A 20,427-nucleotide genomic window follows, 5' to 3' on the forward strand; every position below is an offset into this window, starting at 1 on the left:
TTGTTAGGTCTGGGTCCAGTTAGTGTTGGGTCTATTTCAGTTAGTGTTGGGTCTTTAGTCCAGTTAGTGTTAGGGTTTCCAGTTAGTGTTGGGTCTGGTTTTGGTCCAGTTGTGTTGGGACTCTGCTGTCCTGGCTAAGTCCAGTTAGTGTTAGGTCTGGTTACCAGTTAGTGTTGGGTCTGGTTAGTCCAGTTAGTGTTGGGTCTGGAGTCCAGTTGAGTTTTGGGTCTGGTTAGTCCAGTTAGTGTTGGGCCTGATTAGTCCAGTTAGTGTTGGGCCTGATTACCAGTTAGTGCCAGGTCTGTTGTCCAGTTAGTGTTGGGTCTGGTTGTCCAGGGTGTTGGGTCAAGTCCAGTTAAAGGTCTAGTTGTCATGTTGGGTCTGGCAGTCCAGTTAGTGTTAGGTCTGTTGTCCAGTTGGTGTTCAAAGTCTAGTTAGTGTTGGGTCTGGTTCTAGTCCAAGTGTTAGGTCTGGTTTCCAGTTAGTGTTGGGTCTGGTTGTCCAAGTGTTAGGTCTGGTTAGTCCAGTTAGTGTTGGGTCTGGTTAGTCCAGTCAGTCTGGAAGTCCAGTTGTGTTGGGTCTGGTTTCAGTTAGTGTTGGGTCTGGTAACCAGTTAGTGTTAGGTCTTTAGTCCAGTTAGTGCACGGTCTGGAGTCTAGTTAGTGTTGGGTCACCCAGTTAGTGTTGGGTCTGAAGTCCAGTTAGTGTTAGGTCTGGTAAACCAGAGTGTTGGGCCTGGTTGTCCAGTTAGTGTTGGGCCACAAACCAGTTAGTGTTGGGCAGCCAGTCCAGTTAGTGTTTTCTGGTACCAGTAATTCTATGGTCTGGTTAGTCCAGTTAGTGTTGGGTCTGGTTAGTCCAGTTAGTGTTGGGTCTGAGTCCAGTTAGTGTTGGGTCTGGTTAGTCCAGTTAGTGTTGGGTCTGGTTAGTCCAGTTAGTGTTGGGCCTGATTAGTCCAGTTAGAAAGGTCTGTAAGTCCAGTTAGTGTTAAGGTCCAGTTAGTGTTGGGTCTGGAGTCCAGTTAGTGTTGGGTCTGGTTAGTCCAAGTTTTGGGTCTGGTTATCCAGTTAGTGTTGGGAATGATTGTCCAGTTAGTGTTGGGCCTGATTATCCAGTTAGTGAGGTCTGGTTAGTCCAGTTAGTGTTGGGTCTGGTTAGTCCAGTTAGTGTTGGGTCTGGTAAGTCCAGTTAGTGTTTGCTAGTACAGTTAGTGTTGGGTCTGGGTCAGTTAGTGTTAGGTCTGGTTAGTCCAGTTAGTGTTGGGTCTGGTTAGTCTAGTTAGTGTTGGGTCTGGTTAGTCCAGTTAGTGTTAGGTCTGGTTAGTCCAGTTAGTGTTGGGTCTGGTTAGTCCAGTTAGTGTTAGGTCTGGTTAGTCCAGTTAGTGTTGGGTCTGGTTAGTCCAGTTAGTGTTGGGTCTGGTAAGTCCAGTTAGTGTTGGGTCTGGTTAGTCCAGTTAGTGTTGGGTCTGGTAAGTCCAGTTAGTGTTAGGTCTGGTTAGTCCAGTTAGTGTTGGGTCTGGTTAGTCTAGTTAGTGTTGGGTCTGGTTAGTCCAGTTAGTGTTGGGTCTGGTAAGTCCAGTTAGTGTTAGGTCTGGTTAGTCCAGTTAGTGTTGTGTCTGGTTAGTCCAGTTAGTGTTGGGTCTGGTTAGTCCAGTTAGTGTTGGGTCTGGTAAGTCCAGTTAGTGTTGGGTCTGGTAAGTCCAGTTAGTGTTGGGTCTGGTTAGTCCAGTTAGTGTTAGGTCTGGTTAGTCCAGTTAGTGTTGGGTCTGGTTAGTCTAGTTAGTGTTGGGTCTGGTTAGTCCAGTTAGTGTTGGGTCTGGTTAGTCCAGTTAGTGTTGGGTCTCGTTAAAATAATGTCATCTTGTTAGGAGACGGCCTGAGAACACCAGGTACCAGTAGAACATGCTACAGCGCTCCTCCCTCTATAGGAGTCTATAGGAGTGAGGAATACCACACACTGTGTGCACTCTTTCAGTTAAGATGATAAGCCAAGATCCTAACTCTGTGATCACTGAAGATCCCATGGCACTTATTGCTAGAGTAGGACTTAACCCCACCGTCCTGGATAGACTCCCAACATGGAACCATGAAGAACTTCTCCTTAGCCTGTTATAGGCTCAGTCAATCATCATCACTTCTCTGCTGGGTCTGGTGTCAGTCTGACGTACATTACTCATGGTTGTGATACACTACACCTTGGTGACAGATGGGATGAGGAACACCCATACAATATCAAGCTGAGCCATTATATAGTTTTTGGTGTAACCGTACATTTTGGGTGAATGCTACTGTTTTGGTTTCAATGTTATCAACATGGTTGTGTCTAAACATGTGACTACTGTAATGAATACGCAGGAAGAAAAAGGTGTAGATTCACACGCAGAGCGCGGCAGGTGTTTATTACACCTTTCACAGAAGTTAGGAATCGTGGTCACAGACAGGCAATGGTCATACACAGGTTGGCAAACAAGCAGGTGAATCAAAACAAGGACTGAAGGCTATAACTGGTTCTCACAAACAAGCTAGGAAAAGGCTTAATAGAGTCAAAACAAATAATACCTCACAAAGGCACAAACAGAATGAACTGAACTAAATCAGGAGCTGATGAGACCAGGTGAGTAACTAACACAGGTGAAAACAATGAACAAAAATGAAATGTGTTCAAGAACACAAAGAAACAGGGCTACGTTCAAGAACACAACCAAACAGAACAAGTTTGACAAAGAAAATATATACAGAACTGTACAACTACTGTATCTAGTTACTGCTTTAGATTTTTTTTAGAGCATTTTTCACACAATATTTTTCAGCAACAAAGGAACCAACCCATATCCTATTTCTAATAAGTTAAGTATGTTTTAGTCAAGCATGTTCAGTGTTCTGCTGGTTTCGTGTAAAAGCTATACAGTAGACAGAATTGCGCTTTTCAAATCTTCCCATAACCAACTACATGACAAGCATATTGAATTTATTGTTGTTAGCGTCTAGTCGCTGCATGTTTAAAATGTGGCAACACAGGCTATTTCACTACACTACAGGAAGATATTGGACTGTAAATGGTATGTGTCTTGAACCACAGTAGCTGTTACGACAAGCTCTGGAAACTGCATTGCATTTGGCAAAAGCAGAGATTTACCCTCAGGCCCAGAGTTGATTAAAATTACACCCTTTAATCTTACTGGGGTGCATAGTATATGTTGATGATATCCTCATTTCTCACGTTATGAAAATGTCAGGAAGTTTTGTGTAACTGTTATGCAAAGCATTTCATTCTTGAAGAATAGACATTTTGAAGACTTGTTAACCAATATGGTTTTAAAGTTAGAATCCTAAGCTGAAACAATAACATAGCATTTCCCCCACCTCTGTTTAGGTAAAATACTGAGTGATGGGCCTTGAGAAATGAAACGACTCTCATAGACAGAGCTATGGATGCAAGGACTGACCATCTATGATATCAAAATGATCATTTTAACCATGCTTTAAAGGCTATACGGTGTTTGTTTACAATTACAGTTGAAGTCTATAAGTAGTCTTTGTCTTGCACAGGAGTAATTTCATAGTGGAAGTATGACACAAATACAATTTACTTGTGTTGCTGAGAATTCTGGTATGTTTTGTTACCCATGAATGTATTTTCCATCTGTTGCACACTGACTTACTGAAGTTAAACTCAGTTTTTCACAATTCCTGACATTTAATCCTTGTACAAATTCCCTGTCTTAGGGAATTTGTCAGTTAGGATCACCACTTTATTTTAAGAATGTGAAATGTCAGAATAATAGTAGAGAGAATTATTTATTTAAGCTTTTATTTCTTTCATCACATTCCCAGTGGGTCAGAAGTTTACGTACACTCAATTAGTATTTGGTATCATTGCCTTTAAATTGTTTAATTTGGGTCAAATGTTTTGGGTAATCTTCCACAAGCTTCCCACTGTAAGTTGGGGGAATTTTGGCCCATTCCTCCTGACAGAGCTGATGTAACTGAGTCCGCTTTGTAGGCCTCCTTGCTCGCACAAGCATTTTCTGTTCTGCCCACAAATGTTCTATAGGATTGAGGTCAGGGCTTTGTGATGGCCACTCCAATACCTTGACTTTGTTGTCCTTAAGCCATTTTGCCACAACTTTGGAAGTATGCTTGGGGTCATTTGGAAGACCCATTTGCGACCGAGCTTTAACTTCCTGACTGATGTCTTGAGATGTTGCTTCAATATATCCACATAATTTTCTTTCCTCATTATGCCATCTATTTTGAGAAGTGCACCAGTCCCTCCTGCAGCAAAGCACCCCCACAACATGTTGCTGTCACCGCCGTGCTTCATGGTTGGGATGGTGTTCTTCGGCTTACAAGCCTCCCCATTTATCCTCCAAACATAACGGCGGTCATTATGGCCAAACAGTTCTATTTTTGTTTCATCAGACCAGAGGACATTTCTCCAAAAAGTATGATCTTTGTCCCCATGTGATGTTGCAAACCGTAGTCTGGCTTTTTTATTTTTTATTTTTTTAGCAATGGCTTCTTCCTTACTCAGGAAGAAGCCATTGTCGATATAGGACTCGTTTTACTGTGGCTATAGATACTTTTGTACCGGTTTCCTCCAGCATCTTCAAAAGGTCCTTTGCTGTTGTTCTGGGATTGATTTGCACTTTTCGCACCAAGGTACGTTCATCTCTAGGAGACAGAACGCGTCTCCTTCCTGAGCGGTATGACGGCTGCGTGGTCCCATGGTGTTTATACTTGCATACTATTGTTTGTATAGATGAACATGGTACCTTCAGGTGTTTAGAATTGCTCCCAAGGATGAACCAGACTTGTGGTGGTCTATAATTATTTTTAGGAGGATTTGGCTGATTACTTTTGATTTTCCCATGATGTCAAGAAAAGAGGCACTGAGTTTGAAGGTAGGCCTTGAAATACATCCACAGGTACACCTCCAATTGACTCAAATTATGTCAATTAGCCTATCAGAAGCTTCTAAAGCTTCTATGATTTTCTGGAATTTTCCAAGCTGTTTAAAGGCACAGTCAACTTAGTGTATGTACATTTCTGACCCACTGGAATTGTGATACAGTGAATTATAAGTGAAATAATCTGTCTGTAAACAATTGTTGGAAAAATTACTTGTGTCATGCACAAAGTAAATGTCCTAACCGACTTGCCAAACTATAGTTTGTAAACAAGAAATGTGTGGAGTGGCTGAAAAACGATGACTCCAACCTAAGTGTATGTGTACATTGTTTCCAAACATTGGAGTGAAACAAGTTTTTATTTTGAGTTCTATAACAGTTGAAATAAGCTCATAAGTCATTTATAAGTTATATTCTTCAAGAATCAATGGGTACATATTATTAATTTAGAAGTCCAAAAATGTATGTATCAACTGCAGATTCTAGCTTTAACATTATTACATTCCAGTTGTGCAACAACTGTAGGCTTTTAGGAATGTCAAATTGAGTGCATGGTGCCAGACATTATTTTACAGAGTATGTAAATCATCGAGGTCCATATGTCATAGAGTAAATCAACTCTTTCACGCACTGTACAGTGCAGCTGGCCCCCAGCTTTACTTAATATAGTAGATACCGGTTGTACCAGAACCACTCTGCTTCCATGAAGATGCTGTGCTTTGCATCCTATAGCAACCTTCAAAGCAGAGCTTAAACTTTTTTAATGAGATCAGGGTTGGGAGATATATCTATAAGCACCGCCACGTCCTGCTGGCTTGGAGCCAGGATAATTAGTGCTGCAACAGGAAGAAAAGTCCTTTGTGTATGAGTGAGCAGTGAGGTGTTTAACTTTCCATGCTCCTCTGCTTGCACAGGAGCCGGTTAACTTCACTGGCAACTCTTTCACTGAACTCCAAGCCTGGCGCTGCCCACCAACACTGCATGTGTACATGAGGCTGTTTGAGTTCTGGCTAAACATGTTTGTTCAGATGCTATTTCCTGCTATGGATGCAAGGTGCTATTCCTGTGTGCAGTGTTTGCATACTGTATTTATGACAGACATCTGTCAAGACAAAGCACATCAGGTTTTGCTTCTGGCCCTTGTCTCACACATTATACCAGGCCTTTTTTTGCATAACTGGCCTGAGGATTGGCCTGATGTTGAGTTGCTGGGCTCAGAGAAGTGTCAGTCTATTTGAAACCTGTCCAGAGGCAGTTAGAACATAATCCTCCCATCCCGCTTGTCCAGTGTACTGCTTGGCTTTCTATGAGCGCTTTAGATCATCCAAGTGATAATTGTGGTAATTGCTGAAACTTTCACCGACTGACAAGAGCACAAAACCACTACTCTTTACTTGGTAACAGTAGCTTAGATGAGTAAGAAGGTAGCTTTTATGTCTATAATATTGTTTGTATGTCACTAACATTGTTCTCATCAAATGGCACCTCTCTGTGTATCTACTTTTCTCTGTCAGGTAAATGTGTGAAGATCCAGAGGAAGCAGGGCCTGTCGTCAAGCATGGACAGCAGCAGCAACAAGCACTCCCCCAGCAACAAGAGGAGCGGGGCCCCCAGCCCAGTGGCCCTCCGGCCCCTAAGAGACCGCATCATCCACGTCTTGGCCTTGAAGGCCTACAGGAAGCCCGAGCTGCTACTGTGGCTGGAGAGGGAGAGGGCCAGTCCTAAGGACAAGGCTGACCTGGGAGCAGTACTGGACGATGTGAGACCTCTAGAACACAACACGACACTAAAACTGTACTTTCATTGAGTAGAGATCAAACTCAATAACGCACAACTTTTGCATATTGTGGTCCAATTGTAATACATTTGAAATGAATAAACCTAATCTATTTAGGTAAATGAAACACATGTAAAACATCACAGCAACTTTAAATGTGCCTTTGGGATTCAGGTGCATTTATAAGCCATTCTAAACCCCTCTAGGGGTTCCAAATGTAGACACTGCAAAGGAGCCTCTCTCTCTCGCCGCTTTCTCGCTCTCTTTGTCACGGAGCCATTCCATTTGTGACTCTAACTGAACACAGTGCTGGTGTAAGTGCTGTGTTTACTATGAATTACTTGTTAATAGTGAACAATGTATTATTGAACTTTGACAGCCTGCCACTGGATCCTTTTTTTAACCAGGGTCAAAACTGCAACTAATACTTTAGAGACAGACGGTTAAAATGTGTTTGTCATTGATTTGCAGGTTGCTAAACTGAATCCCAAAGACCACAGCTTTACACTGAAGGATGAGTTCTACAGTCATGTCCAGAAGGATTGGCCCGGTTACCTAGAGGAAGAGAAGCAGCTCATCCATAGGCTCCTGGCCAGGTGGGTGTGGCTTGTACTTCTACTCACCTGCCTTCTCTACCATCACACTCTCCTTCTCATTCTCACCAGTGAATATTTTAATATTTCCCTCTATATCAACATGATGTTGGTGTCGTGGTGGAGAGCCCCCCTTGTCTGTAGTTCATTTTAATGTAACATTGTAAGCTTCAGTACTTGGATGATTACCTCTCCTCAGTAGCGGGGGGGCTCTGATGCTTTTTGACAACGTGCTGGCACTAAGACTGCAGGCCCACTGGATTACTGTGGCAGGTTGCTGTGATCATGTTGAAAGGAGAGACTCTAAATGACTATATCTCGGCACAGATAATGTCTTAATGGGGTGGGGGGGATATTATCTGCATGGTGTTGCCAAATAGCATTAATGTAGAGGACAGTAGCCCTGCTGAGCTTTTCAGAATGAGAGAGTGGACATCATTTTGGATGGATGTCCACGTCCTGCCTGCTTATTGTGCAACTTGCTGTTGCCCTTCTGTTTACAATACTGACTCACATGTTAGAAAGAGCCTTTTGAATGTACAGGATACGGGTGCTGTTGACTTGGCTCATAACTATATGTCCGTTCTTGAATCATAATGAAGAGCCTTTTTCTATAGTTTATCTCAGAGAGAAACTTAATTTGGATGTGATTAGTATCAGAATCCAACCAGGCTGGCAGCCTAGTCTGTCAGAGGATCTCATGTCTGGAATGTCCTGAAAGCCAGTGCTGCTTCCAGCAGATTCCATTGATCATCTAGTTAAAAAGGTAATGTGGCTGCTGTGGGAGGTATGATGGAACTCTGATTCCAGTGAGGTTTCTGTGAGGAAGGAGCTGGAGGAAGCAGATTGCCAGTGGAGAGAGGAGTGTTTTGCCTAACATAGCCTGCATCTGGCACCATTGTTCTCCTCACTGAGATGACTGGACACTGCTCCGCCTTAGTGCCTGTCTCTTACAGATGTAATCTACAGATAGCCTAACACTTTGAAACATGCTGGCAAACTTGTCAGTTTCACTTTGAGGTCAAGTGTAGAAAACTGGTGTGTTGTAAAATATTTTGGAGTGTAATTTCTGTCTGACAGCGTGGTTCTATTTGTTATTTTCTAAGGCGTAATACTTTGCTTGTAATTTATGTATCTTGATCCTGAAGTTACAGTAACCAAATGGTTCTTTCTGTTTTGTTGTGTTATGTTTTCATCTGTTAACATGCCCCAACTCTTTCACTTCACTGGAGACCATACAATTGCAGTTGGAGTTTGAACCATTATTTACAAACTAATACGTCTGTCCAAAGTCAAGTTTAAAGCTTAAATGATCTTCCCTAATATAGACGGAATAGCAAAGTAAAAATGCCTTCCCCTTCTAATGTTGCAGGAAACTGCAGCCACTGAGCAGCAGTAGCCAGTTGAAGAGTTTCCAGTCAAACCATTCATTCCACAAAACCCCTGGGGATTCTCCGTCACAGCTCAGCCCGGTCAAAACTCCCTCTGTGGTAAATACCCACCTTCCTAACTCTAAAATCTCCCTCTGTGGTAAATACCCACCTTCCTAACTCTAAAATCTCCCTCTGTGGTAAATACCCACCTTTCTAACTCTAAAATCTCCCTCTGTGGTAAATACCCACCTTCCTAACTCTAAAATCTCCCTCTGTGGTAAATACTCACTTTCCTAACTCTAAAATCTCCCTCTGTGGTAAATACCCACCTTCCTAACTCTAAAATCTCCCTCTGTGGTAAATACCCACCTTCCTAACTCTAAAATCTCCCTCTGTGGTAAATACCCACCTTCCTAACTCTAAAAACTCCCTCTGTGGTAAATACCCACCTTCCTAACTCTAAAATCTCCCTCTGTGGTAAATACCCACCTTCCTAACTCTAAAATCTCCCTCTGTGGTAAATACCCACCTTCCTAACTCTAAAATCTCTCTCTGTGGTAAATACTCACCTTCCTAACTCTAAAAACTCCCTCTGTGGTAAATACCCACCTTCCTAACTCTAAAATCTCCCTCTGTGGTAAATACCCACCTTCCTAACTCTAAAATCTCTCTGTGTGGTAAATACCCACCTTCCTAACTCTAGAATCTCTCTCTGTGGTAAATACCCACCTTCCTAACTCTAAAATCTCTCTCTGGTAAATACCCACCTTCCTAACTCTAAAATCTCCCTCTGTGGTAAATACCCACCTTCCTAACTCTAAAATCTCTCTGTGTGGTAAATACCCACCTTCCTAACTCTAAAATCTCCCTCTGTGGTAAATACCCACCTTCCTAACTCTAAAATCTCCCTCTGTGGTAAATACCCACCTTCCTAACTCTAAAATCTCCTCTGTGGTAAATACCCACCTTCCTAACTCTAAAATCTCCCTCTGTGGTAAATACCCACCTTCCTAACTCTAAAATGTCTCTGTGTGGTAAATACCCACCTTCCTAACTCTAAAATCTCTCTGTGTGGTAAATACCCACCTTCTTAACTCTAAAATCTCCCTCTGTGGTAAATACCCACCTTCCTAACTCTAAAATCTCTCTCTGTGGTAAATACCCACCTTCCTAACTCTAAAATCTCCCTCTGTGGTAAATACCCACCTTCCTAACTCTAAAATCTCCCTCTGTGGTAAATACCCACCTTCCTAACTCTAAAATCTCCCTCTGTGGTAAATACCCACCTTCCTAACTCTAAAATCTCCCTCTGTGGTAAATACCCACCTTCCTAACTCTAAAATCTCTCTGTGTGGTAAATACCCACCTTCCTAACTCTAAAATCTCTCTGTGGTAAATACCCACCTTCCTAACTCTAAAATCTCCCTCTGTGGTAAATACCCACCTTCCTAACTCTAAAATCTCCCTCTGTGGTAAATACCCACCTTCCTAACTCTAAAATCTCCCTCTGTGGTAAATACCCACCTTCCTAACTCTAAAATCTCCCTCTGTGGTAAATACCCACCTTCCTAACTCTAAAATCTCTCTGTGTGGTAAATACCCACCTTCCTAACTCTAAAATCTCTCTCTGTGGTAAATACCCACCTTCCTAACTCTAAAATCTCTCTCTGTGGTAAATACCCACCTTCCTAACTCTAAAATATCCCTCTGTGGTAAATACTCACCTTCCTAACTCTAAAATCATTTCTATGTCCTGCCCTTTCTCACTGTTTATTTTCTTGATATTCATTATAAATTAAAGAGAATGCAAAGATTAATTTCAAGGCTTAAATTATTTCTGTTTGATTAGTGCCTTTTGACAAGACATACTGCAGAATAAGATTGAGTACGGAAGAAATGAGAGGAACGTTTGTTGGTGTGGCAGCATCTGCTTTTTATTTATGGGAGTGCTGGAGGCAGTTCAGTCACTGCCGTTTTCAGGAGCCAGTTGGGAAGTTTTAATGGTTAGTCTTTGCCAAAAAGTCTTACACGTAAAACCTCTTCTCTACCCCTTCACATAGAAACGCCCATTTCCCTCTGAGCTATCTGATTGTCAGACCCCCAAGAAGCAAAGACTATTAGACCACAGTTTACCCCTGCAGTCCCTTTCCAATGGACACCTTGGTCCCATTGGAGCCCGTAGCTCATCTGGTCCAGGAAACACCAGTGTACAGACCAAAACAGAGTTTGAGAGAACCAACAATCACAGCCAGGGAAGCCCTAATGGTCTCTACACACGGCACAAACTGGATGGTTCCTCCAGCATTCCCAAGCTGGAGAGGACCGAGCCGGTCCCAGCCGTACCAAGCCCCAAGGCCCCACAAACTGAGCCCTCCATCTACACTGACCAGCAGCTAGCCAACGGCCAGCACAAAAAGAAGAAGTCCAAGAAGCACAAAGACAAGGAACGGGAGCACTTAAAACAAGACTGGATAGAGAACAGTCCCGACCTGAAGCAGAACCAGGAACATTTCAATGGTAAGAAAAGCACCCTCTCATTCCCAATGTCATTTTCAACTAAATCATATAATTTTGAGACCTTGTTGACTAGAATGATAACAGAAACAAACATGTTGATAATGATAACAGTATTCATATCCAAGGGTATATTTACAGCAGAATTTCCGATAGCCGGTAGTAGCTGATCATTTCTTTTTAAAAGCCAATAAATAAAATTGCCACTGGTCAATTGTCCGGGAGAAAAATAAATCCTATTGCAAATAATGCTTTTAGCCTATTCATTGATGGAAATACCAGTCAATGTAAATACATTTAACTGGTCATGCTTATCGGTCTATAGGTAAATTTGCATAATTGAACGGAATTAAATTGGCACTTGTGTACAGTATATTTGTTATGTATCTTATTCATCACACACGTACAGCATCTCAAACAACAAACCACCTTGCAATGAGCTGGAGGCAGTATGCATTTTGAAAACATACTTAATTGTTTGAAACCTGAAAATGTAAAACATATTATGAGGGATGTCTTACCTTGCTTCAAAGTAGCCTAGCCACAATCAGACCCTATTTGTGGAGGCAATTATTTTATATCAACTTTTTTTCATTGTCCAGTAGACAAAGGCACAATCTTAGTCATATTAGCAACCCATGCTAGTTGTTGCATCTCCCCTCTTTATAAATTTCTACCCCAACCTACATGTACATATTACCTCAATTATCTAGACTAAACTGTACATTGACTCGGTACCGGTACCCCCTGTATATAGCCTTGTTATTGTTACTTTATTGTGTTAGTTTTATTTATTTTATTATTTTCTTAATTATTTTCATAATTATTTTTTCTTAAAACTGCATTGCTGGTTCTTTTGATTTGATATTTTGATCACTGTCACATCAAACCGCTTGCATGTGAGTTGTCATTTTGGCAACATCTAATTGTATTATGGAGCGAACATTCGTGCGTAGCCTACTACCTTGTGCACATTGCTGCGCTTATAATGTGAAGTAATAATCATTCATCAACATTTTTAGCTAAACGTTCTGATCTGTTGCAAAATAATCATTGCTTTTAAATATATATACATATATAGCCTAGGCCGTATGAATTTGGGACCTATCGTCCCACAGCTGTCCCAGAGTTTGTTTGGAATAGGCATTTTTTTCTATACAAGCTGACCAATAGAATAGGTAAACGTTTCTACTATCGGGGATAGTAGATTGACATAGACTAGTGATTTTGCTTCTCGTTACTCGTCTTGTTGTCCGAGGAAAGTAAATGTGGACAGTTATTCTAACATCTACAAAGTGCACATCAGACTTCGACAACGTTGCATCCTTGACTTGGATGTTCTGTTAATAGGAATGACTATCATCTAAAGGTGATTTCTGTCATTCTAAGCATTGTGGGTGGACGCCCTAATCAGGTTACGTATACCAATGCACATGGGTCCGGTAAATCTCTCAAATGTCCGGTAAATTAAAACGCTGCCGGTCAAATATCTGTTTTTCTAACGGGATCCCTGATGTACACTACTTCTGGCCTATGCACACATGGAAATCAGAGCAGTTTAATCATTAGAAGAAGCACCTACTCTGTTTATTTGAGCCAACAAGATTACAGCATAGACTGCCCGGTATTTGTATACATACGAATAAACACTTTCCATATATACATAAATATTGTCAAACACTCTCTGCATATACAAAATAGCAAAGATCACAGTCAAAATGTATGTTTTTATTACCCATATTTATTGCAGTAGTAAAACTACTACCTCATTTGGAAAAGTATTATGAAACTTCAAAGGAACCTATCCCAAATAGGTTAAGTGACTTATCTAGAAGGCTCATGGTGAAATACTGTAGGTTTTCAACAGAGTGACACTAAATCAGTGAGCTGAAGACACATTTCCAGTGGAAAGGGTGCTGTGTATGTAGCTTCAGCACCGAAGACGTGGATGTCGATTAAGGCAGCCCCCCCACCTCTCTGATTCAGACGGGTTGGGTTAAATGAGGAAGACACATTTCAGTTGAAGGTATTGAGTTGTACAACTGACTAGGTATCCCCTTTCCCTTTCCACGAGCAACCCCCATTCCGTTCCCTGGCTAGTGTGTACATGATTGACTGTGGAACAGCTGGGTGACCCACGGTCCATCGAGTCAGCAGGCTGCTCTGCCTCCCAATCTGGGGCGCTGCTGGCGTCACCGCCTGCCTTGGAGCAGGTCTCTTATCAGTAGCACTGATAAACGACTCCATCAGCCTTAGTATGATATGAGCTTTGTCACGTTTGCATTGGCAGATTACATGAACCTTTTTTTCCTCTGCTTGTGTTTATCTCCAGACCATGAGGGGGCTAAAACACCTGTCACTCGTACGTCACCAGAAGAGCTGCCCGACTATTTCATGTAAGTTCAAACACACTGCTTCATTCATAAGTCCTCCAGAATTGCCCTGGGTTGCTGAGTGGTGCTGCTAGGTTCATCTGTTATTTGAAGCCCATTCAAACTGTAAACATGGCAGAAGTGAAGCCAGTATGTGCTTTCAAAGTCTCAGGTTCTGTTACTAACATCTGTTGCTTCAATGTTTTCTTTAATGGTATGACTACTTTAACCACTTTTGTTGTGAAAGGAATGTGATTTGTTCAAAAAGGTCTGGATTCAGATTAAAAATATTCACATAAATAGTGGAAAATGTGAACGTTTAAATGGTCTGTCACATGTTCAGTAATAACAGAGCTTCACAGAGAATGACTTAGAAAACAAATGATCTAATGTCTTACATTTCCACATCTTGAGAACACATCTCTGAAATCATTGCTGAGTCAAAGGCCAATCATTCTGCTAATCTGCAGTGCCACCTGCTGGAGAGATGAATGCATGTTTCTATAGATGGGTTGGTTGATTAGTAGCCTCTGAGTCCTGGATGTTCTGGTTTTCAGGGGAAATGGAAAGAGAGCCTGTGGCACAACTTCCACTTTGGACGTTAACAAGGCGACATGCCATCTTAACTCCTCCACATTTACTGATTTGGTTGAACCTCCCCTGATAGTTTTTTCTTCTTCTAATCAAGATCATTATGTAGGGGATCTAGTTTAAGGTGTTTATTTTACGCATGCTACGTGGCATAAAACATGCAGGGATGGTTTATATTATTATATGGAAACTATATTTAATCTCCAATGTTTATTCTTGGCCAGGTCGCAGTTGTAATTGAGAACTTGTTCTCAACTGGCCTAGCTGGTTTAATAAAGGTGAAATTAAATTAAATGAAAATACATCATTACAGTTGTTGGTTAGCTAGCTAGCACATTTTTTGCCATATTAGCATAGACATGGTATCAGTCAAAACACCTCAAAACAAGACATGGTAACAAGATACAATGACCTGAAACAAGCCACCTATGCTTCCCCACATGGCAGCTTTTTGTCATTATTGCTAACTACTGTATCTGGCCATCCAGAATCACAACAATGCACAGCCTTCTGACCCGTCGAAGTGTGCGCATCGTTTTCGTGACGTTGTCAACTAACCTGTCTATTTCTATCTCCTGATGTGGCCATTCCACGTTGCCTGTCACAGCTGGCCAGACTAGACCAGACCATAGTGGATGGATGCCATGGGCCTGTGGTTGTTGAAATGACAGCTCACAAGATGTTAATGTCTCTCTTTCCAGAAAGTACAACATCATCACAGCCTCAGAGCAACGGAAACAGTACAAGGAGGATTTCTGTGCGGAGTATGATGAGTACAGGGCCCTACATCACCGGATCGGTACCATCACTGAGATGTTTGTTCAGCTGGGCTCAAAGATCAACACACTCTCCACCGGTACACAGGAATACAAGGTATGAGCAAGGAACTGACGTCACTTCCATACACAAAGCAAAACACTTCTGTTTAAACATTTAAAGACCTGGCTTGATGAACTTTCAAGGGCTTACTAAATGTCTTGTATTTTTCTTCCGTTACAGCTCATGGAGGACCAAATACTGCAGAAATACAGAAAATATAAGAAGGTAAGTAATGCATGAGCAGGGAGTATTATTGAATTATTTTATAGCCTGTCTTATCTACTATAGACTGTATGGTTATCACAAAGAACTTTGACTCATACCAGTGATATTAGTGTTGTTATTAGGATCAACAGTGTAGGAAAAAGTACCCAACTGTCATACTTGAGTAAAACTAAAGATACCTTAATAGAAAATGACTCAAGTAAAATTGTAAGTCATCCAATAAAATACTACTTGAGTAAAAGGCTACAAGTATTTTGTTTTAAATATGCTTAATTATTCTAATATAAATATAATTGCTAAAATATACTGAAGTATCAAATGTAAAAGTATAAATCATTTCAAATTCCTTATATTAAGCAAACCAGATGGCACTATTTTCTTATCATTATTTTATTTTACGGATAGCCAGGGGCACACTCCAACACTCAGACATAATTTACAAATGAAGCATGTGTGTTTAGTGAGTCTGCCAGATCAGAGGCAGTAGGGAGGACCAGGGATGTTATCTTGATAAGTGTGGCAATTTGACCATTTTCCTGTCCTGCTAAGCAAAATGTAATGAGTACTTTTGGGTGTCAGGGAAAATGTATAGAGTAAAAAGTACAGTACATTACTTTCTTTAGGAATGTATTGAAGTAAAAAATAGTCCAATGAATAGTAAAGTATAGATACCACCCCAAAAACTACTGAAGTAGTACTTTAAAGTATTTTTACTTAATTCCTTACACCTCTGAGGATAATATTTTCCCATACGCTACACGCCCCTCTACTTTGTCAATGCCACCATAATGCCAGCTCTCTGACGGCCCTCTGCCTTGTCTTTGTAGAAGTTTCCTGGTTACCGGGAAGAGAAGAAGCGATGCGAGTATCTGCATCAGAAACTGTCTCACATCAAAGGTCTGATCCTGGACTATGACCGTATCCAGGCCCCTTCATAGTGACTGGCCTGCACCCTGCTGCCACAGGGTGCTATTTTATCAACTGAACAAAAGACTCCCCAGGACCAAAAGACTGACCAGCCGAGCCTGGGTCTGGAGTGTTAAGGACTTTAATCACATATGAATCACACATTCACTTTATTCCTCCAAGTGTTGATGGAAGAGAGGAGAGAGGTTCTCTTATATGAAGTGGGCCAAGACCAGCGACACGTGATCAAATGAATCATTTTGAGGACGAGTGTTGTTGTAATGGCTGGCAATTTAAGCCAAATTTCTTTTTCTATCCATAATGTTAATGTACATGAACTCTCCTGCCCAATGCTTTTAACGTTTGGTCTATTGCCATAACTACACAGAAAGACTTAGTTTGATGGTACAATCATAAGGACAGATGAGAATAAATGCTCTTAACACCCAGTCTTCTATCCATGCTATATTTAAGTACCCAGTACAATTTGCGGTTTGTTGTTTCACTGAATGTATAGATGTAAAATAGTGATATAAGATCTTGATTTCTATAGAGAGGGTTGTAATCACTGGATTAAGATTAGGGGACGCTGGAAGATATGCAATGTTATGTGGAAATATCTCAAACCTCTATGAACAACAAGTGAACTGTTTGAGTTGATCATTTCTCTATTTGTTAAAGTTGATGATACAGTACATGTCATTAATCAGACATGCCAGTCAAATCTCCTATACATTCGCCTCTGACCCACATTTCACGTTCAGTCTGTAGTTCCCGTTTGCAGTAATTGAGCCATTCTGCTTCATCAAATATGGGCCATGGGATTGGAAACAACCGCCCCCTCTATGCTGAAGAAAATGTTTATGAATCTTGATATTTGTATGATATAGTAAAATGCCATCTTAGTCATACAGTATACTCCCATGTTTCTGTTTAAACCACTACATCATTACTGAAAGAACACTAATCTGAATAAGAACTGCAATCAAACGCCAAAGTAATATTTTTGGATTGTTATGGCATTCTATTACCTTCTTATCCTTCTGGATAAATGATTCTCATTGTTTGAGCCAGTATTCTCTGACCTTTTGATGATAGTAATACAGTTCATACAATATTCATGAATATTTTATTACCTTGATCAATAGTCCAATGCCGGAGCATTTAACAGTACTTCCAAAAGCCATTTTTATATTACAAAGCTTGTGCCTGTGTGATGTATTCTATCAGCCCAGCAAGAAACAGGATTGCTCCCATGCAGTGATGAAATGCAATATTTTGAAGCTTTTGGTGTCTTTGGATTTCAACCTGGTTTAGGTTAGATAGATCAGAGATGAATCATAGTTCAAAGATGAGATTTCAGAAACCTATTTTCTGACTTGTGTGAACTTCTTCACTCTTGCTGTTGAAACTGCTCTGTAGGAAAATGCTGTGGTAACCATTGGTAACATTGTATTTCTTAATGTTGCTCTAGCAGTCTACTAGATTTCACCTCAGCAAGATGGGACAGTTTATTTTCAGTTTGAATCAGTGAATGTTCCATTACAACATTGGGCTACTGGATGTGTTTGTCTGCAGTAGATGCATTTACACAAACTGGACCACATTAACTGAACCTCTCTGGGTGTACCTGTCGTCATCACCTGGGATTTCATACAGTTCACTTTGATTATCTGTGGCTTGAAGATATATATTTTTTCAAATACAGTGACTACTCGTAAGCAGTAATGAAATCAATGTGAGTGTCTGTGTACACTATCTTGCTACTTAATTGCTGTCTTAAATGTAAAGGGAAGATAGTTCATTTTGCCTTAACACACCATGAACACATTTTCATGTCTCTGATATTGACTTTCTGAAATGTAATGTAATCTCTCTTTTTTTTAATCTGCTCAATTTAGTATAATGTTTTAGGATCATGTATTTTAGTTCACATTTTTTGGGGTTGAAGGAAATGCATAATTTATGTTAATGTATAATGCTTTCAATACTGCGTCTTATATGTCTGCATGTCTTTTTACATTGTTGATCTATTCCTCTACCATGTGAGTTGGGGCTCGATTCAATCAGATCTGCTTTAGCGAACGTCCTCATAGCGTTTGTTTTGACAGTCTATGAGGTGGAGCTGTCAAATCCACAAGTGGCTCCCTGCATTATAGATAAAGCCAACATTGCAATTGACTACACGGAGTCGCATTAACAGAAATCTCATGCCGTCTTGTTTACACTATGGAACAGTGTAACGTGTGATGTAATGTGCACCTTGATTATGATGATAGAAACCCTCATTATTTAGTTTAACGATTTTTCAAGTTGAGCGTCATTATTCCTGTATAACCTACACTTTCTCCTTCTGAACATGTAACGCGAGTGGGACGTTTGTGGCTTTGTGACAATGGTTGCAAGAGCAGCTGCTCACCGATTTGAAGGTTCCTATGCAGTTCCACCTCTGAGGGCCACAACATCCGCTATGCGGGTGTCTGCTGTCACCGCTTAACGCTTGATCCGATTGAATCTAGGCCTTAATTATTTTGTGTTCATTTCTGTTTGTTTCCCTCATGAATGCTCTGTGGATATCTGTTTGATAATGATGAATGGAGTATAGAAAATGAATTGTGACTATGTTAAGGGCCTTTTTTTCATCCATTACCATTCTTCACCACTGTCACAAACCACATGGTTTCAGAGCTCCGTATCGAAATATGTCCGAAAGGTCTCTCAGAAGTGCTTGACTGGGCTAGATTCATCCCTGACATGTACACATAGTGGAAGTTCTTCTGTCACAGTTTGGGTTCTTTTTTTATTGTTGAATTCTAAATGTAATAAATTAAATATATGCTACTGACTGTGGTATTCTGGAAAGCGCATGACCAGATGTGAGACTAGTACAGACCACTGTCTCTGTGTGCAGTATTGGACTGAGCCATATTCATCTGAATAAGTGCCAATTGTGATATACGCAGGAGTTAGCGAGGTGCCTTCTAATAGGAAAATCTGAGTCACATTGGCTTTAACATAATGTTATCTTTCATAATTGATTTGATTGCATGACACGCAGGTGAAACAAAATATATGTACTCAAATTATTGGTCCCTAAATTTTATTTTTCATGTGTAGGACTACAGCTTTGTGGCTAAAAAACTGTTAAGACAGCCACAATGTGCTCTTGAAATGCAAAATGCCATTTAATGTGCATATTGCTTACAAATCAAACAACTCTAGAATATGTTTTTGTTTATTGTCTCGCTGTTGCTGGTGCATTTACTTTGTTGATATTGGTAAATTAAATGTCTCAATAGAAATGTGAAATAAAATCTCTTGTCTAGTATAAATCACTACAGATTGTCGACTTTTGAGAACAAATTTGGTTAACTATTCTTTTTTTTGCTTCCTTCTTTGCCCAATTTCCTCAGTCTATTCAAGACAGACAAGAAGCCTCTACTTGGCGAAAGGTAAATGTAATATATATATATATATACATATATTTGCAATTGTCTGTGGGGGATGCTTTATCACCAACTTTTCCTCTAGAAAAATACTAGAAAATGTATTAATGTCTCTGAAAAAATAAATAAAGCTCTTTTCATCAATAATTGTCTGTTTTATAAATTGCTATATATTTCCTTAAGGGGGCAGTGTTTCAGCACTTTTTGGGGAATCCTTGCACCACAAACTGATCATCATATTGAATAGCGAATGTGCATCACACAATTACCTACAATACTTTAGATCAAATCAATTAAGCAAAGAAGGACAAATATTTTCTCCAAATCAAAGATTTCAACCCCAAATTAGTAATCTACATTTGAGTGTTTCTCAATATGTTTCAGTCCCAGGGGCCACAATTATCAAATTGCTTGGTAATTAACCATGTTATTTATTTTTTTACTTTGTTCAACTCAGGACTTCAAATAAGTGTACCTTTACATCAACATTGTGAATAACTGCATAAAAGTCCATCGGATCTCTTTATTTTCTTATTGAACAGTTTAAAAAAAATCTCATTCAACCCATTTTGTTACATACATTGCATTATGCATAGAAATCTACTGTATTAATAATGCTTTTCTATTATGGAATACATGATTTGCATAGACATTTGAACTTAACTATATTTTCCTCACAATGAACAGAAATTATCTATAACTAATGATAAGGCCATACAGGTGCAAATCTCCATGCAACTCTTGATCCGTCAAATTTCTGTAAAATAAAGCATTATGGCACCCAACTACAGTGCACTAAGTTCAATCATACACTAGTAAACAATAACGTTTACTAAGATCCCTGTCCAGTCTCTGTCTTTGTGATTCCTAAACTACTGCAAAGTTCCCTTTATAATCTACTA

General features: G+C 40.2%; 1 protein-coding gene across 1 annotated transcript in view; it reads left to right on the top strand.

Moving 5' to 3' along the window:
• Nucleotides 1-19,417, top strand: part of LOC118396748 (RNA polymerase II elongation factor ELL2-like) — a 44,342-nt gene extending 24,925 nt beyond the window's left edge. The window contains exons 5-12 of the mRNA XM_035791146.2: nt 6,424-6,668; nt 7,158-7,282; nt 8,652-8,769; nt 10,713-11,169; nt 13,499-13,562; nt 14,831-15,002; nt 15,129-15,173; nt 16,001-19,417. Coding sequence (XP_035647039.2) covers nt 6,424-6,668; nt 7,158-7,282; nt 8,652-8,769; nt 10,713-11,169; nt 13,499-13,562; nt 14,831-15,002; nt 15,129-15,173; nt 16,001-16,111 — 1,337 coding nt within the window. The 3' untranslated portion in view covers nt 16,112-19,417. The remainder of the gene's footprint in view (nt 1-6,423; nt 6,669-7,157; nt 7,283-8,651; nt 8,770-10,712; nt 11,170-13,498; nt 13,563-14,830; nt 15,003-15,128; nt 15,174-16,000) is intronic.
• The last annotated feature ends 1,010 nt before the right edge of the window (nt 19,418-20,427 follow it).

Source organism: Oncorhynchus keta, chromosome 17 (assembly GCF_023373465.1).
Source record: "Oncorhynchus keta strain PuntledgeMale-10-30-2019 chromosome 17, Oket_V2, whole genome shotgun sequence".
Classification (NCBI taxonomy): domain Eukaryota; kingdom Metazoa; phylum Chordata; class Actinopteri; order Salmoniformes; family Salmonidae; genus Oncorhynchus; species Oncorhynchus keta.